This window comes from Leiobunum rupestre, chromosome 1 (assembly GCF_980474605.1).
Source record: "Leiobunum rupestre chromosome 1, qqLeiRupe1.1.hap1, whole genome shotgun sequence".
Classification (NCBI taxonomy): Eukaryota; Metazoa; Arthropoda; class Arachnida; order Opiliones; family Sclerosomatidae; genus Leiobunum; species Leiobunum rupestre.
Window position 1 is genome coordinate 84,536,493 of NC_143384.1, and position 25,178 is coordinate 84,561,670.

At 35.2% G+C, this 25,178-nt stretch overlaps 1 protein-coding gene and 1 long non-coding RNA gene across 10 annotated transcripts; both read left to right on the plus strand.

Moving 5' to 3' along the window:
* The first annotated feature begins 57 nt into the window (after positions 1–57).
* LOC149968628 (uncharacterized) lies at positions 58–10,851 on the plus strand. Of its 7 annotated transcripts, XR_016480536.1 has the most exons (11): positions 58–386; positions 636–742; positions 7,701–7,715; positions 7,784–7,851; positions 8,039–8,116; positions 8,190–8,286; positions 8,338–8,401; positions 8,473–8,669; positions 8,746–8,871; positions 9,192–9,389; positions 10,656–10,851. It is a non-coding gene; the product is annotated as an uncharacterized LOC149968628 (long non-coding RNA). The 7 variants fall into 7 exon arrangements; XR_016480535.1 differs by having other exon boundaries at positions 8,190–8,401; XR_016480539.1 differs by having other exon boundaries at positions 8,190–8,401; positions 9,192–9,331.
* An 8,068-nt stretch (positions 10,852–18,919) lies between these two features.
* Positions 18,920–24,156, plus strand: LOC149968629 (uncharacterized). 3 transcript variants are annotated; one of them, XM_090173039.1, is made up of 2 exons: positions 18,920–19,085; positions 22,539–24,156. In XM_090173039.1, the coding sequence occupies exon 2, from the start codon at positions 22,606–22,608 to the stop codon at positions 24,025–24,027; it is 1,422 nt and encodes a 473-aa protein (XP_090029165.1). In that variant the 5' UTR covers positions 18,920–19,085; positions 22,539–22,605; the 3' UTR covers positions 24,028–24,156. The 3 variants fall into 3 exon arrangements, with proteins under 3 accessions (XP_090029165.1, XP_090029155.1, XP_090029171.1); XM_090173029.1 differs by lacking the exon at positions 18,920–19,085 and adding an exon at positions 19,708–19,883; XM_090173045.1 differs by lacking the exon at positions 18,920–19,085 and adding an exon at positions 20,671–20,832.
* Positions 24,157–25,178: the final 1,022 nt, after the last annotated feature.

Genomic DNA, 25,178 nt, shown 5'->3' on the forward strand with positions numbered 1-25,178 from the left:
TAACGAAACACCAAAGCTGTTGCGTAGTACAGTATATAGGGTTTTGGAATCCTAACAGGCGAAAAATAACATTTTTGCCAAAGTCGTTTTCATTCGACGTTTAGTATTCCAAGTTGCAACGTTAAAAGCGGGAAAAATCCAGTACAGAATCACGAATTTTCCGTAAATAGCCGCTGGAAAACTTCAATTCAGACGAATCCCTGTTGAATTTTTAAATGTTACTTCGTACCTGATCCGAATATCAGGAAATAATAATAATAATCAGCTAGGCTAATACCCAGGGCGGCGCCCAAGTCTCCAAGTGGCCGGGTTACAACGCGAACCAACCACGTAATATCCATTCAAATTATACCTACCCTGGATTTACCAGAATTGAACTTGAAAAGGTAGATTCTGCTTGTAGTACTAAAAACATCCATAATATTGCTGACTAGATCGGTACCTTTATATTTCCAAACATATTTTGGTTTTTACTGACAAATTTTCAAAAAAAAACAAATTCATTTGCGTACAAGAAACGTTAAATTTTATCAGATTCACATCTACTACGTGAACATAGACCAAGTACAGATTAAGGCTCCAGGAAACCTTTTCATTTCACGTCAAATAATTTACATTAATTTTAAAATTCAAAGGTACGATGAAGGATTTTACAATCAGATTATCTAGCTTCAAGAATTAAGTGTGAATCCAACCATGTGTGACCCAAACGCAACAAATGCAGCGAATATTGAAAACGAAGGTAAGTTCATATTTTAATAAGGAAAATAGAATTCCATAATCCTGAAAGTATGAGCTTAGACATGTGCGTTATTTTTGAAACCATTCGTACCTCGAATACTTAAAAAAATATAATATTTAGGTCTTAGATTTGAGTAATGATGTCCCTATTCAGTTTACAAAGGGGTTCGTGGGATCATTTATTAAACTACACAATTTTTCTTTCGAAATTTTATTTCTTATATTTAAATATGTAAATAAATATATATTATATAAATATATAAATAAATATATATTACATAAATATGTAAATAAATATATATTATATAAATATGTAAATAAATATATATTACATAAATATGTAAATAAATATATATTACATAAATATGTAAACAAATATATATTATATATATATAAAAGTGTAAAAAAATATGTAAATAAATATATATATAAATATGTAAATTAATATATATTATATAAATATGTAAATTAATATATTATGTAAATATTTAAATTAATATATATTATATAAATATGTAAATTAATATATATTATATAAATATCTAAAAAAATATATATTATATAAATATATAAATAAACATATAATATATTAATAAATATGTAAATAAACATATAATACATCAATAAATATGCAAATAAATATATAATTTATAAATAGTAAATAAACATATAATACATCAATAAATATGAAAATAAATATATAATTTATAAATATGTAAATAAATTAATCTGATAAATTTTAGTATTTCCACTTTCAAAGCTACTAAATCAAATGTATATGGGTTTCTAATATAGTTTTGGGTTAAATTGCCCCAAAAGGGCGAAACCAGACAGCTGTTTGAATTGCTGGCTCCTCTTCTTGATTTTGGAAAAAAATAATTATTGCGTGTTTTTACAATAGGTTTTCTCAATAGTTATATTTATATTTTTTTGTAACGTTATTTTTGAATATCTACATTATAAGATCGAGGATCCTATATGTTAGAAGGATAGGTAGCCCTCCGGCCAGCCCGTGTTTTCAAAACGCCGGAAGCGCCGTCGATATTTAGAGAGCCTCTAAACGTGGGACGTCTTGTTTCTATTCCCTCAAGGGCAAATTTTGGCGGGGCTTCCTCCATTTTTGTGCTTGACGGAATCTAAAGACGGATTCTCTATCGCGCATGACCCTCCGACGGCGCTGTCATTTTTCGTCCCTCGCCTCATATTCTTCTAACATATAGGATCCTTGATAAGATAGTTATCGTTATTCCCTAGATATAAAGTAGAGGTAGAATAGTTAATAATGAACTTAACATACCATCATTATTCCTTCTGCAATTAAGCAATGAATTATTCCATCATTATTCCTTCTGCACTTAAGCAATGAATTATTCCATCATTATTCCTTCTGCACTTAAGCAATGAATTATTCCATCATTATTCCTTCTGCACTTAAGCAATGAATTATTCCATCATTATTCCTTCTGCACTTCATATTGACATTCGGTAAATTAAAAACATACCAACTGGTACTATAAATACTTTTGAATTCGATCAAATAGTATTCGATCATTTGAAGGTTCGATCTTATGAAACAAATGACAAATGAGATTCGATCAAATGGAATTTCGATCAATTGCAACGTATAATGATCGACTGTCGATCACATATTTTGCGATCAAATGGACCAACACCATTTAGGCAGTTGCAATTGGGATTTGTAAAAGAAAGGCTTGTTTAAATAGTTAGGGTTAGAGAATAAAGGTTTTACAGAGTGAACATAGTTATTTGGTCTTATTTTTCTCACACATAAACAATTTTACATTTTGGTGGCAGAAGTTTTACGTACACACAACAAGTTTTAGAAGCAATGCCACGAAGACAACCAGACCCCGATGTTGATCCTGCCCCCATTTATCGGTCAACTATTCATGCCGCCCCCCGAGAAGTACAATGGTGATGGTGATTTTGGAACATGGAAAAAGTACTTCGAGGTGTGCGCTATCGCTAACGAATGGAATGACGAAAAGAAGAGAACAATCCTGCAAACATTTTTAACAAGAAGAGCCTTCAATATTCACGATGGGCTTACAGTGCACCAGAAGGGATCGTATGTTCATCTACTTAATGCCCTTAAAGACGCTTTCGTTCAGGCGGAACGACAACGAGTTTACGTGGCAGGTTTTAGAGCCAGATTTCAACAGCCGGGAGAACACCTGGATGATTTTTGTCAGGATCTTCGACGATTGGTAGAAAGAGCCATGCCAGGAATAGGGGTTATTGCATACGATACGTTAATTCTGGAGCAAATTTTGTAGGGCATTCGACCGGAATTGCAAGACCGAGTATTTCCAGCCAACCCATGCGATTTGACTGAGGCTTTGTCGGTTGCGAAGCGGTTCGAAGCGTTAAATGAACTACGACGAAATGAATCTCGTCCGTACGGCGCGTACAACCATTGCCAGGGAGCCACGCAAGGACCGACCGTTAGCGCATCTGAACCCAAGAATAATTCCACCGATGAAATAGAATCATTGAAGGATACCGTCTCGAAACTGGCTGTTCAAGTTGCTGAACTACGTCTTCAGAAATACCGCCAAGAATCTGGATCATTTTCATCCGCCACAATACTACGCGACTCCGTATGAGCAAGCAACACAATTCAGTCAGCATCAATCATCTTATCCTTTAAACCATCAACCGTACTATGGTCCTCAGTTTGTTGAGCAGGTACAGTATTACCCAGCTCCCAAATGGAAGCAACCGCGTTTTGAGCAACCGCAGTATGGCAATTCGAGACCAACCTGTTACTATTGTGGAAGAAAGGGTCATCTACAGAGATAATGTTTTAAACGTCAAGTTGACGCGATCGCTACAATTTTCAGCGACGCCCAGATCAGTATGCTGGACACGATAGAAATTCGCGAACTAATAATTCAAATCAAGCTAGTCAAGTCAAAGGTCAAAATGGAGTGACGTATTACTTTTCAGTGAAGATCAACGGAGTTAAATCGTCTGGTCTTATCGATAGCGGATCCTCGATCAGTATTATTCGTGCGTCTTTAGCTCGTGACCTTGGACTCTTAGATAACATCAATAAGCCTAATGATGAAACTAGACATAAAATATATTCGATCACTGGTGAAGCTATACAGGTTATAGGAGTGACAGAGGTAGAATATGAATTCGGTTCGTTCAAAAAGCGTTGGGATGTTTTTATTGCTGACGGATTAGTCAATGACTGCGTTATTGGGTGTGATCTACTCGAGTCTTTGGGAGCAGTTTTGGAGTTTCGTGAAAAGACCAGCATTTGATGATATTACTCTACCATTGATTCGATCTCAACACTCAAGCGATCAAGTAATTTGTCGTGTAAGTCTTGTTGAAAACGTCGAAATACCAGCTCAAAATGAAATGATAGTTCGTGGACGAATAGAAAATGGTTTGAAACATGATACTTGTAAGAATTAAATCGGTCTTATTGAACCCGTGGAGTGGTTTCGGCAATCGAACACTTTGGCTGTGGGAAGATCGCTGGTCGCCTCTAACGAAAACGCTCTTTATGTTCAATTACTAAACACTGGAAATTCACCTACCGCTCTTTACCGCAATTGTGTTGTTGGTACTTTACACGAAGTGCATAAAGGTGGGGATACTTTCGTACCAAATTCGTTTGAAGATTCACGTCTATGGTCTTTGCTGGATAAAACTTAATTTTCTATTGAAGAATGAAGATTTATTTGCCAAAGACAAATTTGACCTAGGACTAGTCAAAGACGTCCAACATCACATAGACACTGGAGATGCTCGTCCAATTAAGAAGGGTCCATACCGTATTCCAAAGGTTTATCGTGACTGACCAAGGTTGAAATTTCGATTCCGGAACTTTCCAAGATTTTTGTGAGAAGCTGGGAATAAAACGCCATCGTACTTCACCAGATCATCCGCAAAGCGACGGGTTGAGTGAAAGACAAAATGGCTCGCTCGAGGAGAAGCTCACCATGAATGTTTCGGAGAATCAAAACGACTGGGATAATTGGTCATGAAAATGTTATTGGAAACATTCGCAGAAAGCAAACATACCAGAGATAACAATATGACAAAAACATTAAATTCAACCCATTTAATGTCTATGACCGCGTGTGGTAATACAATCCCTATTGTCCGCCTGGAACTAGTGCAAAATTTCTTCAGCCCTGGACTGGTCCATACACGATAGTAGAGCGAGTCGGGGAGGTCAATTATCAAATTACTAGAGACAACGATTCGAAAGATTTTTTAATCGTTTGAAGAGGTGTTATACGCCATTAGTTACGAAACCGAATGAATCTAAAAACCCCAACGACCAAGAAGAAGAAACAGAAAAACCAATTGGGAACCTAGGAGATGATTACCTTCCTCAAATCGACTATTTCGTTGATGAATTGCCCACGGAAGAACCAATGGGAGAAGCTTTACCACAACGTCTACGAAGATGAACAAAAAATAATAACAGACTGAATGACTATATTTCGTGTTAATTTTGAGTAAACACGGGGACGTGTTTTGTTTTGACTATGGAAATACCGTCAAAATTATTATTAAACGTGAGAGTAGATTTAAATTAGTTCAAGAATTTCACGCGACGCGAGATGTGAGTTTTTGAAAGTATTTTTGTTAACCGCGCGCGGTTGTTTTTAAAATATTTAGGCAGTTGCATTTTGGAATTGTAAAAGAAAGGCTTGTTTAAATAGTTAGGGTTAGAGAATAAAGGTTTTACTGAGTGAACATAGTTATTAATTAAAAATGCTTTTATCAAAGCAGTTTAAAGGTAATTTATGGGGGGGGGGGTGAGTTGGGACCTACAAAGGTACAGATATTTCTTTAGATTTTAAGAGATATTTTTTGCAATTACTTTCAAAAGCCAAATATATTTTATTACATTTCATCAATTTTCCTCTCCTTTTCACAAATTGATATTCATATTTATCAGATGGAAATGTATATATTTTAAAACCCTTTCCTTAAATTTGAGGGTTGAAACTGTAACAGGAAACTGATAAAATATTAAAATGCAAAGGAGTACGCTTGTACTTCCAGGGTTTTCTATTCGTTGAGGAGGGGGGGGGACTACATTGGAAATTACTTACTTTTTCCATAAGAAAATAGCGAAAAGAGACACAGCAAAATACACGTATTCCAAATAACGAAACCTTCATACTCATAGCAAGCAGATTTTTAGGCCTTGACTAAAAAGCACAAAATACACACGGTTCACAAACCCACACCGTTTTATCTTCAAACTGCTGGGCTAAAAAGCACAAAACACACACCATACACACCGTTCACAACTTTTGGTTTTTCTCTCTCTTTCAATTTCCTTCCCCCTTTGGATTTATTCGCACAACATGTCGGCAACATCTCCACTAATAAGGCTCTCGACACACAGCTTCCGTCGAAGCTCGCTCACAGTTAAAGGGTGGCTTATAGTGCTACTAACTTTGTAAGTCTGTCACGATTACAAGCTAAGACAATTGCGAAAACGTTGTGCCCCGCAAAACTAACCGTGTGTAACGGCTAGGAAAAAGAACAACTTTGCGTAAGTACCGTGAAGCTGTTAAATTTGACGGAGGTGCCAAGGCTTATCGTTCAAGATTGTATAATATTCAAAGTACTTATATTTTTAAAACTCGTTTAAATTTTCCAAAACGATTAAAGTGTATTTTTGTGCCTCATCAGTAATTAACTTGAACAAAATTTAAAAAAACCCTTAATTTAATGATGTAATAAAAGTTTAAAGGTTACATTTAATAAAACTAAAAACCTATTTTTTCGAGAAGCTTACAGTATAATATATCTTAAAAATATTTCATTTATTATTTTGTGACCGTATTTAATTTTTAATTCGCATTAGAAAGTTGACATTTAAGCAGACGACGCGATTCACTTCAAAAAGGGAAAAAGTTGTGCCCCGCAAAACTAACCGTGTGTAACGGCTAGGAAAAAGCACAACTTTACGTCGACCAGGCCCGTACGGTAAATTTATTTCATGACTAAAAAGCACAAAACACACACGTTACACACCGTTCACAACTTTTTAAATTGACGTAGTCGCTTTTCGACGGCAATTGAGGAAATGTTGTGTCCCGCAAAACTAACCGTGTGTAACGGCTAGGAAAAAGCACAACTTTGCGTAAGTACCGTGAAGCTGTTAAATTTGACGGAGGTGCCAAGGCTTATCGTTCAAGATTGTATAATATTCAAAGTACTTATATTTTTAAAACTCGTTTAAATTTTCCAAAACGATTAAAGTGTATTTTTGTGTCTCATCAGTAATTAACTTGAACAAAATTTAAAAAAACCCTTAATTTAATGATGTATTAAAAGTTTAAAGGTTACATTTAATAAAACTAAAAACCTATTTTTTCGAGAAGCTTACAGTATAATATATCTTAAAAATATTTCATTTATTATTTTGTGACCGTATTTAATTTTTAATTCGCATTAGAAAGTTGACATTTAAGCAGACGACGCGATTCACTTCAAAAAGGGAAAAAGTTGTGCCCCGCAAAACTAACCGTGTGTAACGGCTAGGAAAAAGCACAACTTTACGTCGACCAGGCCCGTACGGTAAATTTCTTTCATGACTAAAAAGCACAAAACACACACGTTACACACCGTTCACAACTTTTTAAATCGACGTAGTCGCTTCGACGGCAATTGGGGAAATGTTGTGCCCCGCAAAACTAACCGTGTGTAACGGCTAGGAAAAAGCACAACTTTGCGTAAGTACCGTGAAGCTGTTAAATTTGACGGAGGCGCCTAGGCTTATCGCTCAAGATTGTAGGATATTCAAAGTACTTATATTTTTAAAATTAGTTTAAATTTTCCAAAAAGATATTTTTGTGTCTTATCAGTTGAACAAAATTGAAAAAAAAAAGAAAACCTGGCATTCCAATTCTATATTCATTATTGTTCAAGTTTGTTGTTGACTATGCCAGGTATTCGAAGTAGAGGTAAGAAGAAATGAACACAATTGTTTTAATATCATTTTTCACACCAAACAATTCGTTTTACATTCTAGGTCGTGGTCAAGGAGCTCAAGGCGGAGATCGAATCCATACCCCGGAAACTTGGCCGGAAATAACAATGGTGATTACATTTTTATTGCAGTAAACTTTGTCTTATTAATGTTAATATATTTAAAATATTGCCCATTCAGCTTTTATTGTTGCCAAGTACGTGTTGCTTAACTTGCTGTTAGGAAGGGCAGATTTTTTATGGTGAATATTTTTTTATAATAATTTGGATATCTTTTTTAACTCTCTTCTTCTTTAAGAAACATTTTGTGGTCGAGGAATATTCTGGGATAACTATGCTATTGAGTTTTGTACCGCTTTGGCTAAACGTGTGTCGTGTAAGTTTTCTACTAAAACTTTTTTTCCTTAAATCACTTGTAATTTATTAAATTTGGCGTAAATTGATTCCAGCATTGATTAACGGGGACAGATATTCCGGTTTTGGTAGAAGTGGAGGAAACATCGAATCAACACTTAACTTTTTGCAACGTATTCTACAAAACCCCAAGTATGTCTTCTTTACTTTTACTATTTGGTATTGAACACTTATTTTTTATAGCAATGCTCATATCTGAAACACCAAAAGTTTTTTTTTTTTTGGAAACAACAAACTTTGGAATTTGGTTAGTTATTTTATATATATGGGGTTCAAGTAATTTTAGATTTTGACAATTTTCAATTTTTGTTCAAATAGTTTGGAAACCGAAGACTGTCAGCTACTGCAATCAATGATCTTGTTCTGCAATTTCGTAGGGTGAAGAATTTTATAACTCAGAATTTTTCATCTGAAAAGACGGTTGTGACTCCAATTCCACCATGTGACGCTTCACAATATGATTTGAATCGATTTCTTCATAATGGAACTAGAGATCCGTAATATCTTTACAAATAGTACAATCATTATTTTGATTTTTAGTAAAAAATTAAACCAAATGGTTTCCAATAAAATTTATAAATTTTGTTTTAGCGAACAACCTTAAAACTCATTTTGGAATTGGATATAATTTCAAAAAACCATATTCCTGCAAATCTTAAAATGTATAGTTTGAATTGTTTTTAAAAAAAAAACACACAACATTTTCAGTAGGGGTGTGTGAGTATCAATTTTTACTACTGAGTCGAGTTAGTTTTCAAAATTTTCTTATCGAGTTCGAGTTTGAAAAATCTAGCTTTAACTAGTTTCCATTATTTAATTGAGTTTTAAAAGGGAGTTTACCTTGCAACCTCTTAACTTAGATCAATTTGTTTTTTAAATTTTGAGAGAAAAAAAACAAACTAAATTATTATTTAATATTTATTATTAATTTATTAAGCTTGTACAACAGAAATTAGCCTATTAAGTATTTATAAAAGTGTCTCACTTCTTTTTCATAAATTCCATTTTCCTTCCCCTTTTTTATTTTTTTGCACTAGATGTCCGCAACATCGCCGCTGTTTAAAGGTTCTCTACGGAGGCGTGTAGCCTTAAATATCCAGTTCTCATATTTGTGAAGTACTTGTGTCAAAGCCATTGAGAAAGTTTTAAAGACAGAAATTTAATGGATATCCCAAAAGTTCCGTAAATAAAAGCAACTATTTGTGTCTTATCAGTTGAAGGATATAGAAAAGACGGTAACTTAATAATGTCCTGAAACTTTAAAGGGCAATGCAAGCTCTGTGGCAAAAAAATAAATAAAAAGCATGGTGCTTTTTAACCCAGCCACCCCAGCCCCATTAAGTTGGCCCCCCCTCTCTACAATTTTAAAAACTTTCATTTGCGATCGAATTCGACCATATGCGAAACTAAAAAAAAAAGATGTGACATAATTGTTAAGTTGGAATAATTAAAACAAAAGGGGGGGCTAACTTAATGACAGCCCCACACTTTCAACTATCAACCCGGAAACACAACCAATAGAATGCGACGTTATGCGACACTCTTACTTTCGAATGCGACATCTTAGTTAACGAGATAATCGCTATCGTAAGTGGGGGGGCTAACTTAACGCGAGCCCCCCTATATCAGTTGTGGTCTTCAAACACCCTTATTCGAATGCGACATGCTTAATTTTGAATGCGACAATTTAATTTTTGAGATAATCGATATTAGTTGTGGGGACCTAACTTAATGGCAGCCATTTAAAATGGCGTCGCATTCATTTACATTCATTTAAAATGAGGTCGCATTCATTTGCAATCATTTAACATGGCGGTGCATTCATTTGCGTTAAGTTAGCCCCCACTTACGATAGCGATTATCTCGTTAACTAAGATGTCGCATTCGAAAGTAAGGGTGTCGCATAACGTCGCATTGAGGTTGCATTCTATTGGTTGTGTTTCCGGGTTGATAGTTGAAAGTGGGGGGGCTGTCATTAAGTTAGCCCCCCCTTTTGTTTTAATTATTCCAACTTAACAATTATGTCGCATCTTTTTTTTTTAGTTTTGCATATGGTCGCATCGAGGTCGCAATGAAAGTTTTTAAAATTGTAGAGAGGGGGGGCCAACTTAATGGAGCCCTCCACCCCCACTCGGTACTGGCAAGACCATGTAGAGTTCAGTGGCGTAGCTGAGAACTCTGAGCCCCCCCGCAAAAATCTCTATGAGGCCCCCTTTTTAATTTTTTTATGGTGAGCGGGGCCCTCCTCTGAACCTCGAGGCACCGCGGGCCCTGCGGACCATCAGCTATGCCACTGGCAGAGTTTACAGTAAATTTCGCACTTTGCATACATAGGCACACAAATGCCAGCTTACTTGCGTTGCCCTTTAAAGTTTCGCTAATGGTAAGCAAGTACTTGTGTATTAAGTGTTTTTTTTAATCAATGTAGAAATTTAGGTTGTTAATTGCGGACGTCGTGGCTTTCAAAAGCAGGAAACGTTAATCTTTATTTTTTTCATTAGAAAACATAATGGACTTCACGTTTTGCAATGGAAAACACGATGGACCTCATGGTTTTTAATAAGAAAGGTGATGGCATTCAAGTGAGTTATCAAGATATACCAAAAAAACCTTTAAATTGTAGTTATTTAAATATTTCTTTAAATTAGACAATTTTAAATTATTCATTTGTCAAAACAAAATCATCATTTCTAAAAATTATATATCTGTTAGATAAATTTTTCAAATTTAATAATTAACCATCAATACAATTTCCAAATGTACGAAAATTATATAATTATTATAGTACTTTATAATTAAATTAATGAAAAATGATCTGATAAATTTTAAATCTTTTGTTTTCAAAATTTACAAAGGGTTATTAAATTTTACATGGTAAAATTTACATTTCTTGTAGTTGATTGTATGATTTAAGTTCCAATATGTAATAGTATTTTTACACTTAATAATCTTTTTCAATATGGATTAATTTCAAAATTAAGTGTTTCTTGGAAGTGATGGAAGTAGATGTTAACTATGAAATTAACTAACTTAAATATCACAATTTTTGCATTTAAATCATCACACAACTTCAATCAAGTTTAAACTGCTAATAATTGTAGGCCATTAAATTCAATCATTTTTTTGAGTAAAAATGTTACTGGTATGTTCAGTCTTTGCTGTGTAATTAAAAATACTGTATAATATTAATGATGATATCGCATTAAAAATCCATAAATATTTGTGAAACATGGATGTAATTTTTCAATACTGGTGGATGTTGTTGTCCCAAGAAATTTTGTTCCATTATTTATAACAATCAACTTGATGGTGATTTTAATGCAATTATTAATGCATCCTGTTAATAGATTTCAGTAAGTTCTTTTTATAAAATAACCATCTTGTTGAAATGTTGCCTCCCCGCTTCAGCTGTGGATCCGTTTTCTCTCCCACTGAAGAGTTTATGAACTCATTCTTAGGCATTGGCTGAACTATTCCAGGGCAACATTTCAACAAGTTGGGCAAGCGTAAAGACATTTTATAAAATCAACTATTTGGCATCTTTTGATTGAAAGAATAATTAGGTTCAGCTTCAGATAAATTTTTGGGCTGGCTTTCTTTTCTCATCCTTTGTAGAAATTAAAGTAAGGTATTTTTGCTTAATTCAGCACATGAAACAGTCAACTAACCAGAATACAAGTTCCCTTCAAATAAAATAAAAAGTTAATTCAACTCAATGTTGGAAAGTTTGACACTAGAAAGTGAAAAATTACCTTATCAACTTTGAATAATTTCTGAGGTCCAGTGTCTTTACAAAATGAAAGCATGATAGGAAAATGCTGCTTGCAAAGAAATTGAAGATGTATTCACACAAATTTTGATCTTTCCAACTTGGGTCCTAATTAGTCCAATGTCTTGTTAAAATCACGACAAAACTTAATACCTAGGGGGCTTTATAAATATTCACAATTAACATTTGTGTGGTTAATAAAATATAAAACATGTTGAAATAGTTACAAAATAACTTCTAAAATAATGAAAATATCAACCCTTGTGACTATCCATCATTAAAAAAGAACACAATTAAAAATTAAGAAGCACACTAACAAAGTAATACCATTTGATATGTATTAAAGTGCTTATCTGGTTATTACCTAATGATTTCTGGTGTAATTTTTTTTTTTAGTTCGTAAGTTTTCAATTATTTACCCTACCATGAGGTTTTCAATTATTTACCCTACTATGAGGTTTTCAATTATTTACCCTACTATGAGGTTTTCAATTATTTACCCTACTATGAGGTTTAATAAATTTCTAATAGTTAAAATGCACATTTTCTGATAACCTTAATATCACACAAAAGGGATAACGTGTTTCCCTAAATTAAATCTAGATTTAAACTTAAAATTATAACTTGAAGACCCCTCTTATCCTGTACTTAATTTTTTGAGGAGTAACAACTGATTGACATCTCTGACCACTTGATTGTCAGCTCTGACAGCTTGACTACATGACCACCTGGACAATTCCATGTATTGTAGCTTACCTTTTTTTTTTGAGCCATCAGTCAAGCTGTCAATCAATTTTGCGGGGGGGGGTCAAAATTCACACAGGAGAAATTGGAATCTCTGTTCTCGGCCTTTAACAGGGTAAAGATAACTAAATATGACAAAACACTTTAATTGCAGAACAAGATCATTGATTGAAGTAGCTGACAGTCTTCGGTTTCCAAACTATTTGAACAAAAATTGAAAATTATCAAAATCTAAAATTACTTGAACCCCATATATATAAAATAACTAACCAAATTCCAAAGTTTGTTGTTTCCAAAAAAAACCAAAAACTTTTGGTGTTTCAGATATGAGCATTGCTATAAAAAATAAGTGTTCAATACCAAATAGTAAGCCTAGGCGCCTCCGTCAAATTTAACAGCTTCACGGTACTTACGCAAAGTTGTGCTTTTTCCTAGCCGTTACACACGGTTAGTTTTGCGGGGCACAACATTTCCTCAATTGCCGTCGAAAAGCGACTACGTCGATTTAAAAAGTTGAGAACGGTGTGTAACGTGTGTGTTTTGTGCTTTTTAGTCATGAAATAAATTTACCGTACGGGCCTGGTCGACGTAAAGTTGTGCTTTTTCCTAGCCGTTACACACGGTTAGTTTTGCGGGGCACAACTTTTTCCCTTTTTGAAGTGAATCGCGTCGTCTGCTTAAATGTCAACTTTCTAATGCGAATTAAAAATTAAATACGGTCACAAAATAATAAATGAAATATTTTTAAGATATATTATACTGTAAGCTTCTCGAAAAAATAGGTTTTTAGTTTTATTAAATGTAACCTTTAAACTTTTATTACATCATTAAATTAAGGGTTTTTTTAATTTTGTTCAAGTTAATTACTGATGAGGCACAAAAATACACTTTAATCGTTTTGGAAAATTTAAACGAGTTTTAAAAATATAAGTACTTTGAATATTATACAATCTTGAACGATAAGCCTTGGCACCTCCGTCAAATTTAACAGCTTCACGGTACTTACGCAAAGTTGTGCTTTTTCCTAGCCGTTACACACGGTTAGTTTTGCGGGGCACAACATTTCCTCAATTGCCGTTGAAAAGCGACTACGTCAATTTAAAAAGTTGTGAACGGTGTGTAACGTGTGTGTTTTGTGCTTTTTAGTCATGAAAGAAATTTACCGTACGGTCCTGGTCGACGTAAAGTTGTGCTTTTTCCTAGCCGTTACACACGGTTAGTTTTGCGGGGCACAACTTTTTACCTTTTTGAAGTGAATCGCGTCGTCTGCTTAAATGTCAACTTTCTAATGCGAATTAAAAATTAAATACGGTCACAAAATAATAAATGAAATATTTTTAAGATATATTATACTGTAAGCTTCTCGAAAAAATAGGTTTTTAGTTTTATTAAATGTAACCTTTAAACTTTTAATACATCATTAAATTAAGGGTTTTTTAAATTTTGTTCAAGTTAATTACTGATGAGGCACAAAAATACACTTTAATCGTTTTGGAAAATTTAAACGAGTTTTAAAAATATAAGTACTTTGAATATTATACAATCTTGAACGATAAGCCTTGGCAACTCCGTCAAATTTAACAGCTTCACGGTACTTACGCAAAGTTGTGCTTTTTCCTAGCCGTTACACACGGTTAGTTTTGCGGGGCACATCATTTCCTCAATTGCCGTCGAAAAGCGACTACGTCGATTTAAAAAGTTGTGAACGGTGTGTAACGTGTGTGTTTTGTGCTTTTTAGTCATGAAATAAATTTACCGTACGGGCCTGGTCGACGTAAAGTTGTGCTTTTTCCTAGCCGTTACACACGGTTAGTTTTGCGGGGCACAACTTTTTCCCTTTTTGAAGTGAATCGCGTCGTCTGCTTAAATGTCAACTTTCTAATGCGAATTAAAAATTAAATACGGTCACAAAATAATAAATGAAATATTTTTAAGATATATTATACTGTAAGCTTCTCGAAAAAATAGGTTTTTAGTTTTATTAAATGTAACCTTTAAACTTTTAATACATCATTAAATTAAGGGTTTTTTTAAATTTTGTTCAAGTTAATTACTGATGAGGCACAAAAATACACTTTAATCGTTTTGGAAAATTTAAACGAGTTTTAAAAATATAAGTACTTTGAATATTATACAATCTTGAACGATAAGCCTTGGCACCTCCGTCAAATTTAACAGCTTAACGGTACTTACGCAAAGTTGTGCTTTTTCCTAGCCGTTACACACGGTTAGTTTTGCGGGGCACAACATTTCCTCAATTGCCGTCGAAGCGACTACGTCGATTTAAAAAGTTGTGAACGGTGTGTAACGTGTGTGTTTTGTGCTTTTTAGTCATGAAATAAATTTACCGTACGGGCCTGGTCGACGTAAAGTTGTGCTTTTTCCTAGCCGTTACACACGGTTAGTTTTGCGGGGCACAACTTTTTCGCAATTGTCTTAGCTTGTAATCGTGACAGACTTACAAAGTTAGTAGCACTATAAGCCACCCTTTAACTGTGAGCGAGCTTCGACGGAAGCTGTGTGTCGAGAGCTTTATTAGTGGAGATGTTGCCGACATGTTGTGCGAATAAATCCAAAGGGGGAAGGAAATTGAAAGAGAGAGAAAAACCAAAGGTTGTGAACGGTGTGTATGGTGTGTGTTTTGTGCTTTTTAGCCCAGCAGTTTGAAGATAAAACGGTGTGTGTTTGTGAACCGTGTGTATTTTGTGCTTTTTAGTCAAGGCCGATTTTTACTTTAATAACCTTATATCTGGCCCTTTGTTTTAAAACAGTCGTCTGCTACGGTGTCGTCACTAGTTTGAATAAATAAATAAGTACATAGTTATTGTAAAGTAATTATCATGCTTTTTTTATTTGTATTTAATATGTAAGCGAGTTTTACTTCCATTTAATTTATAAATTCTGTCTGTTAGTTTGCATTTTATAATATTTAAAATGAAGTGGCACTTGGTTTTTATTGTTATTTTTAGGGCTTGATATTGCTTAAAACTTGTTGTACTATGCTACCCAATAAATTAACTCCAGTTTACTATTATACTGAAAACTATATGTATTAAATTTATAATATTTTCACATTAAACTAGAGTTTGAATCATGACTAACAAGATGCTAGCCTGTGGTTTCTGACTTAGGTATTAGCTTAGGTGATTATTATTTTTATTATTATTAGAATAAAAATCCTGATCAGTTCTGATCTTTTTCTGGATATTGCTGGAAAACATAACACCTTATATAGTTTCAGTCTCTCATATCTCAATGGGTGGAGATCAATACTAAATTAATCATCAAATTAGGGGCTATGTAGTTGATAATATTCTTGATTAGGTAGATTACAAAACATTTATACTGATATAATAGTGTATTTTCTTTGGTGAGTTGCCACAAATTAAATGGTCAACTTACAAGAGTTAGTAATCCTTTGTAATTTAATATTTTATCAGTTTCCTGTTACAGTTTCAAGGCTCAAATTTAAGGAAAGGGTTTTAAAATATATACATTTCCATCTGATAAATATGATTCTATGAACATCAATTTGTGAAAAGGAGAGGAAAATTGATGAAATGTAATGAAATATATTTGGCTTTTGAAAGTAATTGTAAAAAATATCTGTACCTTTCTAGGTCCCAACTCACCCCCCCCCCCCATAAATTACCTTTAAACTGCTTTGATAAAAGCATTTTTAATTTTATCTGGCTCTTTCCCCTGCCCTACAGGGCATATTTATCGTATAAATTACTATTGTAAATATATGCCATAAGTAATCATTCAGTTACATATTTACATACCAGTTTTTTTTAGAAGTTTTATAACTTTTCACTTTGTAGTAAAAAATGTTAGTTTTGTTAATGAAAAATCCTACACTTTGATTCAAGCCAAAATGTAAAGAAGCACTATTAAAAATGTTGAAGACTAGAGTTTCAATTTCATAAGAATTCTTAAAAATTTATCAATTAAAGGTAGGAGCTACAGAGATATCATAAATTTCACAAATGTGCAGTTATCAAAATTCTTTAAATTTAGTACATTTCACTTCGCACAACCAAATCATTAACTTCAATACTTGATTCATGCATTTTCCAACTAAAATTTACCAGATTCGGTCTTGTCTTTAAAAAACAATTTAAAGAATTCAGTTACATTTCCAGTTGGAAAAAACACAATTTAAGTAATTTTTTCAGTCTCTAAATTAGTTAATTAAAGAACAAGTGGAATTTTTTTGAAAAAAATAAAGCATTTTGTGGGCCACAGTGTACATGAACTTTGCTTCCTTAGCAATGGTACTATCCATTAGTATCACTCGTTCACTAAATAACTTCATTTCTACTATAAAATCAATTTTAACTGAAGAATAGGATTCGGTTCGTTGATTTTTCTACTGTAAATTTACCAGAAATCCTGAAATTAGAAACAAACTACTGAGACCACACACTGTTAACAAAAATGGGGTCAAATTGATCAGTGCCCACTATAATTTTAACAATTGCTGTCACTCCTTCATTTCCAGTCAAAAATATATTAAAACTGAAGAAAAGGACTGGCTTTTCAACTGCAAATTTAACAGAATTATTTTCACAAAATACCTTAACACTTATCTTCACTTATAGTCAAAGTTTTATATTCTAATTTTGGAACTCTTTTTAATTCAAAAGCAAGCTAGTCAGAGTTTCTACTTTTTAACAAATTACAAGGCCCCTGAGCTGAAATAACGTATATCCTACTCATAGATAACTTATTTTTTATCTGTATGATCCTTCTACATCCTAGGAGGCCATCTAATGGCGTATAATTCTACCAGTAATCTTTGTTGCGCGAATTTTAAATTATTATTAAAACTTACCCTAAAGTTCTAAATATTAGTTAAAATTTTAAATAATTAACGTTAATACAATTGTTTAGTAATAATAATTTTCAATAAAATAAATACATCTGAACCAAATTTATTTATAAATAATATGTTTTTAAAAACCGAAAAGTTTTAACACTAGTTTAAGGCGACATCGCAGTCCGCCATTTTATTTTGGAATTTTATAACAGGGTTGCTAGCTCAGGAACTTCCCAGCCAATGAAAGCAGACTTATGTCAGATTTGAGTCTATGAAGGAAAGCCATTGGTATACTCTTATTTACTGCCGAGTAAACCTTGTACGGCATTGCAATTTTAATGTGTTAATCAATTATTGTTGACAATAAGAATCATGCCGCTACCCTCCCTAATGCTGAATCTGGGGCATGAAAAACCTTGGGGCGAGATCTCTGACGTCAGAGACAGATTCGGAGCGAATCTTGAGCAATTAAATGGAAAACGCTATTAGTTATTTGGTCTAATAAAAAAGCAGACTTGCTCGGTCATCTCAAGCGAATTTTTAAACAACAGTTTCAACCAGAGTAGCATCTATTAACGGCACAGGAAGCTAGAATTTAAAATAGCGAAACAATAACGTGGTGAGAAAAACGTTGTAGGGTATTATAATTTGGCAACTTAAAATAAAATATGAGGAATTTAACCTAAATTAAAGGTAAAGACGTTCAAGCCCCCACATCTTTTAATACGCCATTGATAACTAAGGAAAATAACAATTACATTAATTAGATAGTCATTGGTTTTACTTGAGATATAATTAATAAGATAGGAAAACGTTTATTCCGAGTGTAAAGATTTGAAACTTGCGTTAGGCGATACCTGGGCAAAATATGATTTTTGTAATTAGACCGCTGGCGTCAGTTGTTTCATTTACGTCTCAAAAAATTAGCTTTGTGTATATCGCCATTCTTAGGTTTATATCTACTGTCAACTAACCATCGTTAAGCAATGCAATCATAGAATTTTTCACGTTGAAGTTGACAATAAGAACAGAGTTGTGTAGTTACCTCTTTCGTGTAACCTAAAACTTATTTAGTAATGTTTTTCCAGTACGGTACACAAGTATTGTTAGCAGTGCCAGTAAATTTGCCACTTTCAGTAGTGCCAGTTTTGGTTGACAGACCTGCTCCTGTGCTAAAAAAATAAAATCTTAAAGGTTAAATGTTTTAGCTGTGCCACTAGTTTATTTCCTGCCTTTAGCTGCACTAATTTTCCCCATAGAAATTTCGTTGAGGGCTTAAATAAATCTTCCCTATTGGTCTGTTAATAATCTGCCTTTATAACGTTGGTCAAACCTTGAAAACGGTTTTTAATGAAAAGTTTTAACGCAAATTTCTATTCAATAAAATATTTTAATGAAAAAAATTATTAACGAAATGATTATGCCTACCAGTTGGTTTACATCTTTTATGTACGTCGCTAATTCTACCTTGTAGAAGAAATTATTCAGTTACATTTCGACAAATTAACGGTTTTCATGCTGGAGAAGCAAATGCTTAGATTATTCATCATTCTTAAAAAACGTCTACTAATACAAAATATTTCAACATACATAAAGGTAGGTAAAATTCTTATATCCATATTGGTTTGTTTAATGAATGATCACCCTAGGCCACTAATTAAGTTTCTTCAAAACGTGGACGTTAAATAAAACATACTTAGGATAAAGTAGAAATTCCGACGAACAGAATTAAGCTATGGGCAGGGTCCATCTACAAAAGGTCGTAGCGCGAGCCTATACCCGTAATATAAACGCATGGCAGAGATTAGTCAGACCCCCCCCCCCCCCCCACGGTCTAGAAAGGGGGGGGGGGGATTTTATGTTTATTGGCCAACAACGCCTTCTTTTGGGGAGTAAGCGAAGTTCGTAAAAATAAAAAACAAGATAACCAGGATAAGACAACGCTTTTTAATGACATTTAAGCAGAGTATGTTTATGTTTAAAAACATAAAGACGCTTTTTCAAATATTAAATTAATATATTCAATTAGGAACAGATTGCGATATTTTGTACGTTTCTGATGAGGCGAGGGATTTGGTATGACTGATAAAGAAAACCGAAAATGTTTTTTACCGAAGTGTCTATTTTAGCCCGTTTCGCGGGCCGAAATAGCCATTTTCAGGTGATAGTCTATTTTAGACCGGTTATCGGGCAAAATAGTACACTTGTAAGTGTGTGACAGCTAATTTAAACTGTTTTCCATGACGCATACGGTTAAGGCCAAAATAGCTGTAGCCTATAACTTAATCGCCCACTATTTTCGCCCGTTTTCCGGCCCTCGAAATTTACGATCCAAAATATCTGCCAGTTAGTCTGGAGCTATTTTCACCCTGGTGAATTCAATTAACTAGATCAGTAAGTACGATTTCACTGGTGACTATGACAGTAGGTGGGGTTTATATATGCACTCAGGAGATTATAAAGAACGGGCTGAGGGCGCCGCAGAAAGTTTTCAAAGGGGGGGGGGTTGAATCTTCATATCTAGTCTAAAGGGGGAAGGAACTTCATACTTTTATTATTGAATTTATAGCCCCCCCCCCTTTGCGGGTGCCCATGCACGAGTCCACTTTTACTTTTAATTTGGAACTTGCTTATCGGTTGTCGTTTTACTTTAGACAGATAAATTATATCGGAATCGAGTGTTCTGGGTCTGCTGTTCAGATAATGTCATATGATAATTATGGTTTTAGAGTGGTTACAACGTAAAAAGTTGTTGGAAATATCTCAAAATTGTTTAAATTGTGGGTACGAAATGACACTTTCGGTTCGTGGGGATAACATTGATGGCTTCCTTTGGCGTTGCCAAAAGAAAATAAAAGTGCCGAAGCAGAAACCCAGGATTTTCCATACGTCGAAGACGGTTAGACAGAGGCGTAGTGAGGGAGGGGGGGCAGGAGGGGCATCCGCCCCGGGCGCCACTCATTAGGGGGCCCCAAAAACTGTTTGACGACCTTTTTGTCAACGGAAAACGTGACATTTTGGGGATTTTATATGCTAAAAGGGCGCCATTTAAGAGATTTGCCCAGGGCGCCACAAACCCTCGCTACGCCACTGCGGTTAGACACAATTATCCGAGAAATACTTCTAGCAAGGGCAAGAGCTATACATTTCGCAGCAAACTCTTGAAGATTGTAGAATTTTTTTCCCGAAGTCTCGTACAATGCCATTATTGTGAAGAGTCAAAGTATTGGTTTGCCCAGAAAGACCGTTGAGATCGATGAATCCAAGTTTGGTAAAAGAAAATACCACCGAGGAAAACGTATCGAAGGGAAGTGGATATTAGGAGGAACCGAGAGGGAAACTAGTAAGTTTTTTATGGTTCCAATTGATCGGAGAGACACGAAGACAGTGGTGCCCATTATCAAATCATGGATACAACCAGGGACCACCATTTTTACATACTGTTGGAAATCTTGTGATGGCCTGGAGAAAGAGGAATTCCAACACTTTAAAGTGAATAATTATCTCCATTTTAAGGACCCAGAAACCGGTGTTCACACCAATAAAATGAGGGTACTTGGGCCCACGCGAAAAATGTCATACCGAGACATTCACACGAGGAAACTTATTTATGGCTTAAAGATGGAAAAGCTTTATTGTTTGGACAAATGAAGACGCTTCTTTTTTGTTTGACAATATTACAGCGAAGGCCAGGGTAGATTATGTTCAGACATGGGCAAAACTCGAAGTGAATTTGTGCGAGTGATTTCCTCCCTCAATTTTCTCACTCCTCTCCAAAATAAAAACTTCACTCTTACGAGTGGGGCTTTCACTTTTTCCTCACTCGCCGAGTGAGCTCGCGCGAAAAGGTAATCAAGGTCAGCTCTTTCACCCTTATCGATTTTCAAGACTTTTAAAAGAAGGCGGGTCATTTGAATTTATTTTTAATTTAATGACTTTACTGGAGAGCGGGAGAGCGTGGTGCCATCTATTAACGGCAATTAAGAGAAAAATATACTTTTTGCACTGAATTCAAATTTCCCGCCTTAAATTTCAAGTTTACCGCCAAGAATACGAGTGAAATTGGTGACCTTGACAAATGTCTTTCTTTGGGGAAGAGTGCACTCGGCGAGTGACGAAAAGCGAGAGTGCGAAAGAGTGAAGATTTTTAATTAATTTCACTCTTGAATGAGAGTGGAACTTAGCGATTTTACCTATGTCTGATTATGTTAGCCAATCCATTTAGGTGTAGAGCATAAGTGGCCCCAATAGAACTTTGCCTCATCTAAAATTTCTTAAAAATAGGAGTACTGAAGTGTACGCGTCGAGACAAAATTGATTTTAAACTAAACTAAACGATAACTTAAAAAATAAACACTTCAGTAGTCTTGAAATCTACAGCAGGGTTGCCACACGTCAGGGATATCAGGAAATTTTAAAATGGGCATAAAAATTCAGGAAAATTTAAGACTTTGTAAAAAGTCAGGGACGTTTTCTGACAAATTCTATGATTATCCTCTATTTCATTGAAAGTTAAGCAAATTTTTCAAGATTGCCAGAACCATTTCACACAAATTGATTAAATTCTGATGAAAGTAAAATGTAAAATAATACTTTTTGCCTTATAAAGTCAGGGAAAACCTCTTTAATATGGTTAGGGAAAACCGAGATAAGTCAGGGAATTTTAATCTGAAAATATTATGGCAACGCTGTACAGGTAAATCTACTTTAAATTATGTTCAAAATTATATTTCGATGTATCATTTTGGCACCTCACCGCCAAGCTTTTGGTGCCCCTTTCAAACCAATTTGTTGTACCCCGGTAACCCCCTTCCTACGCCATTGCCAAAGTTTATCCCCCTTAAGAGAAAATGGTACATTCGTCGAAAAGGAACGATCAGATATACTATAAATAACTTTTACCTGATATTAAAACTAATGAAAAGAAAGGGTCATATAGCTTTTGATAGTGTCTTCATTGTTGCTATTCAAGTTTCCAGCGCCCATTGACAAGGTTGTTCGTACGTCCTGGTTGATTTTCGCTAATATTTTAATTTTAATTTGTCTTAGGTCATTGTATAAACAACACCAGTTCATAAATCCAAAAGAGCCTTCGATTCAGAGTGAAACCGGCAAAATGAGTAGCCGAGAAGAGAAGAAGTACAAGTGCTCAGAATGCGTCTACGCAACGAACATTAAGTGTAATCTCACTCGCCACAGAAGAACTCACACGGGCGAGAAACCCTTCCCGTGTGACCAGTGTAACTTCACATCTGCGCAAAAGTCGCATATGATCAGTCACAAAAGGACACACTCGGACGAGAAGCCCTTTGGATGTACAAAGTGTGGATATCGGGTAAAACAAAAGAACAATTTACTTCGCCACGAAAGAACACGTCATTCTCAGAGTGAAACTACCAAAATGAGTAGCCGAGAAGAGAAGATGTACAAGTGCTCAGAATGCGTATACGCAACGAACGATAAGAGTCATTTCATTCGCCACAGAAGAACTCACACGGGCGAGAAACCCTTCCCGTGTGACCAGTGTAACTACGCATTTGTACAAAAGAGTGATTTGATAACCCACAGAAGAACTCACACGGGCGAGAAACCTTTCAAGTGTGACCAGTGTAACTACGCATCTGCACAAAAGGGTACATTGATTTGCCACAGAAGAAGTCACACGGGTGAGAAACCTTTCAAGTGTGACCAGTGTAACTACGCATCTGCACAAAAGGGTGCATTGATTTGCCACAGAAGAAGTCACACGGGCGAGAAACCCTTCCAGTGTGATCAGTGTTACTTTGCATCAGCACGGAAGTGGGATTTGAATTGCCACAGAAGAACTCACACGGGCGAGAAGCTCTTCCCATGTGACCAGTGTAACTTCACATCTGCGCAAAGGTCGCATATGAAAAGTCACAAAAGGAGACACTCGGACGAGAAGCCCTTTGGATGTACAAAGTGTGGATATCGGGTAAAACAAAAGAACAATTTACTTCGCCACGAAAGAACACGTCACTCTCAGGGTGCAAAGACCCATAAATGCCCCAGTAGCGATCAGAACTTCTCTACCAATAAAACCGTTCAAGTGCACCGAAGAATTCATGATCCATCTGTATTCCAAATAGCCGCTTCGAACAGTCACCACACAGAACCAGAGCGCCAATCACAGCCTCGTGAATTTGCCCTCTCTGGTCCTCAAACGGGAGGTAGGTATTGTTTGGTGCAGCTACGACGTTTAACGACGGAACAGATTGAATCCCTTACTGAAAAGCCCCACTGCGCCCACGCCGTCAAAGCGGAAGTTGCCCAACCTGACGAAAACACCACAATCATTGAGAGAGAAAGGGCGTTCGGCTCCGATTGCGTCAACGTCGATGTCAGCTGCGTCAAACATGAGCCTTTTTACGACTTCATCGACCAAGTTGCGATTTCCACGCTCGTAACGAGAGAAGAGTTGGAATATCGCCCAGCTGTGGACCGTATCGAGGGTGTTCCAAGGAACCCGAAAACACTGATCAAGATCGAGTTCCCTCACGAAGTAGAAAACTTGTGAAAAATAAAATTGTTCATTTTAGAGAGAGGTTGCGGAAGCAAATTTTTATTAACCTAACACAAGCAGTGAAAGAAGTTTGTAGTGTTAGCAAATGCCTTGAAAAGACTTATTCCGTAGACGTCTTTTAGTATGTATCGTCGGTATGTATTTTCCATTTTGAAACTTCTCAGATAGTGTTCTAAAATTAAACAACCTTTTTTGAAATTGGATATATTTTAGTTTCTTCATTTTCATTAGCATTATTTATTTTGGTAACATAAGTGGTATTTACAGGTGTAACCAAACATGGGCAAAATTGCGAGTAAATAGTTGCCTTTCGCTCTTTCTCAAGAGTAGGAGTAGAAATAGTCCAAATTTATACTCTTTCCCTATTTTACTCTCGCTGTTGAATACTCCCCGCGAAGAATACATTTTTTTTAGTTTATCGTCACTCGCCGAGTGAGATCTTTCAAAAGAGTCCATTTTGTCAAGGCCATCGTTTTTACTCTTTTTGTAAGACATTGCATATAGAAAAGTGTACTTTAAGAGACAATGGTACTTCAGTAATTACTTTCTTCAGCTATATTTTCAATGCCACACGTTTATTTTTCTATTTGGACAATGAATTTTCACATTTGAATTTTCTACTTTACTGTTTAAATTTGCATTGGAAATTAATATTTAATAGATATATTTTGTTTTATGAAATATGACTATGGAAGGGGGGCGGGGTTAAAAGGTTGCAATTTTACATTAAGCTCCAGAGATGGGCAAAAATTGCGAGCGCTCATATTGGAAAATCCTTTGCAGTGAGCGAGCACTGTAGATTAAAAGTCAGCTAATCTTGTTCAGAGTTAGGGCAAAACTGAGCCAGCTCAGGCCGAGCGCCAAAACGTTATCTCAGTCGTTGATCGCTCACGGCGCTTTGAGCAGGATCGGCTGATCGACACGCTAGCATGCTCACTTCTGAGCGCCGCGTCGTCTAGCGGCCAAATAGTTCGTTCAATAAAAAGCGCTGCCGTAAAGTCGAGAGAGATCTACCCGAGCGATTGAATTCATTTTTTAAAGCTGACGGATCTCAATCACGGTGAGCGACCGGATGGTTTGTTCGATAACAACGACTCACTCGGCGGGGAGCCTACATTTAAATAAAATTATCATCATAACTTATT

Excerpts from the sequence above, each read along its gene's own strand:
- LOC149968629 (XM_090173039.1), top strand. The coding sequence starts at position 22,606 with ATGAGTAGCCGAGAAGAGAAGAAGTACAAGTGCTCAGAATGCGTCTAC.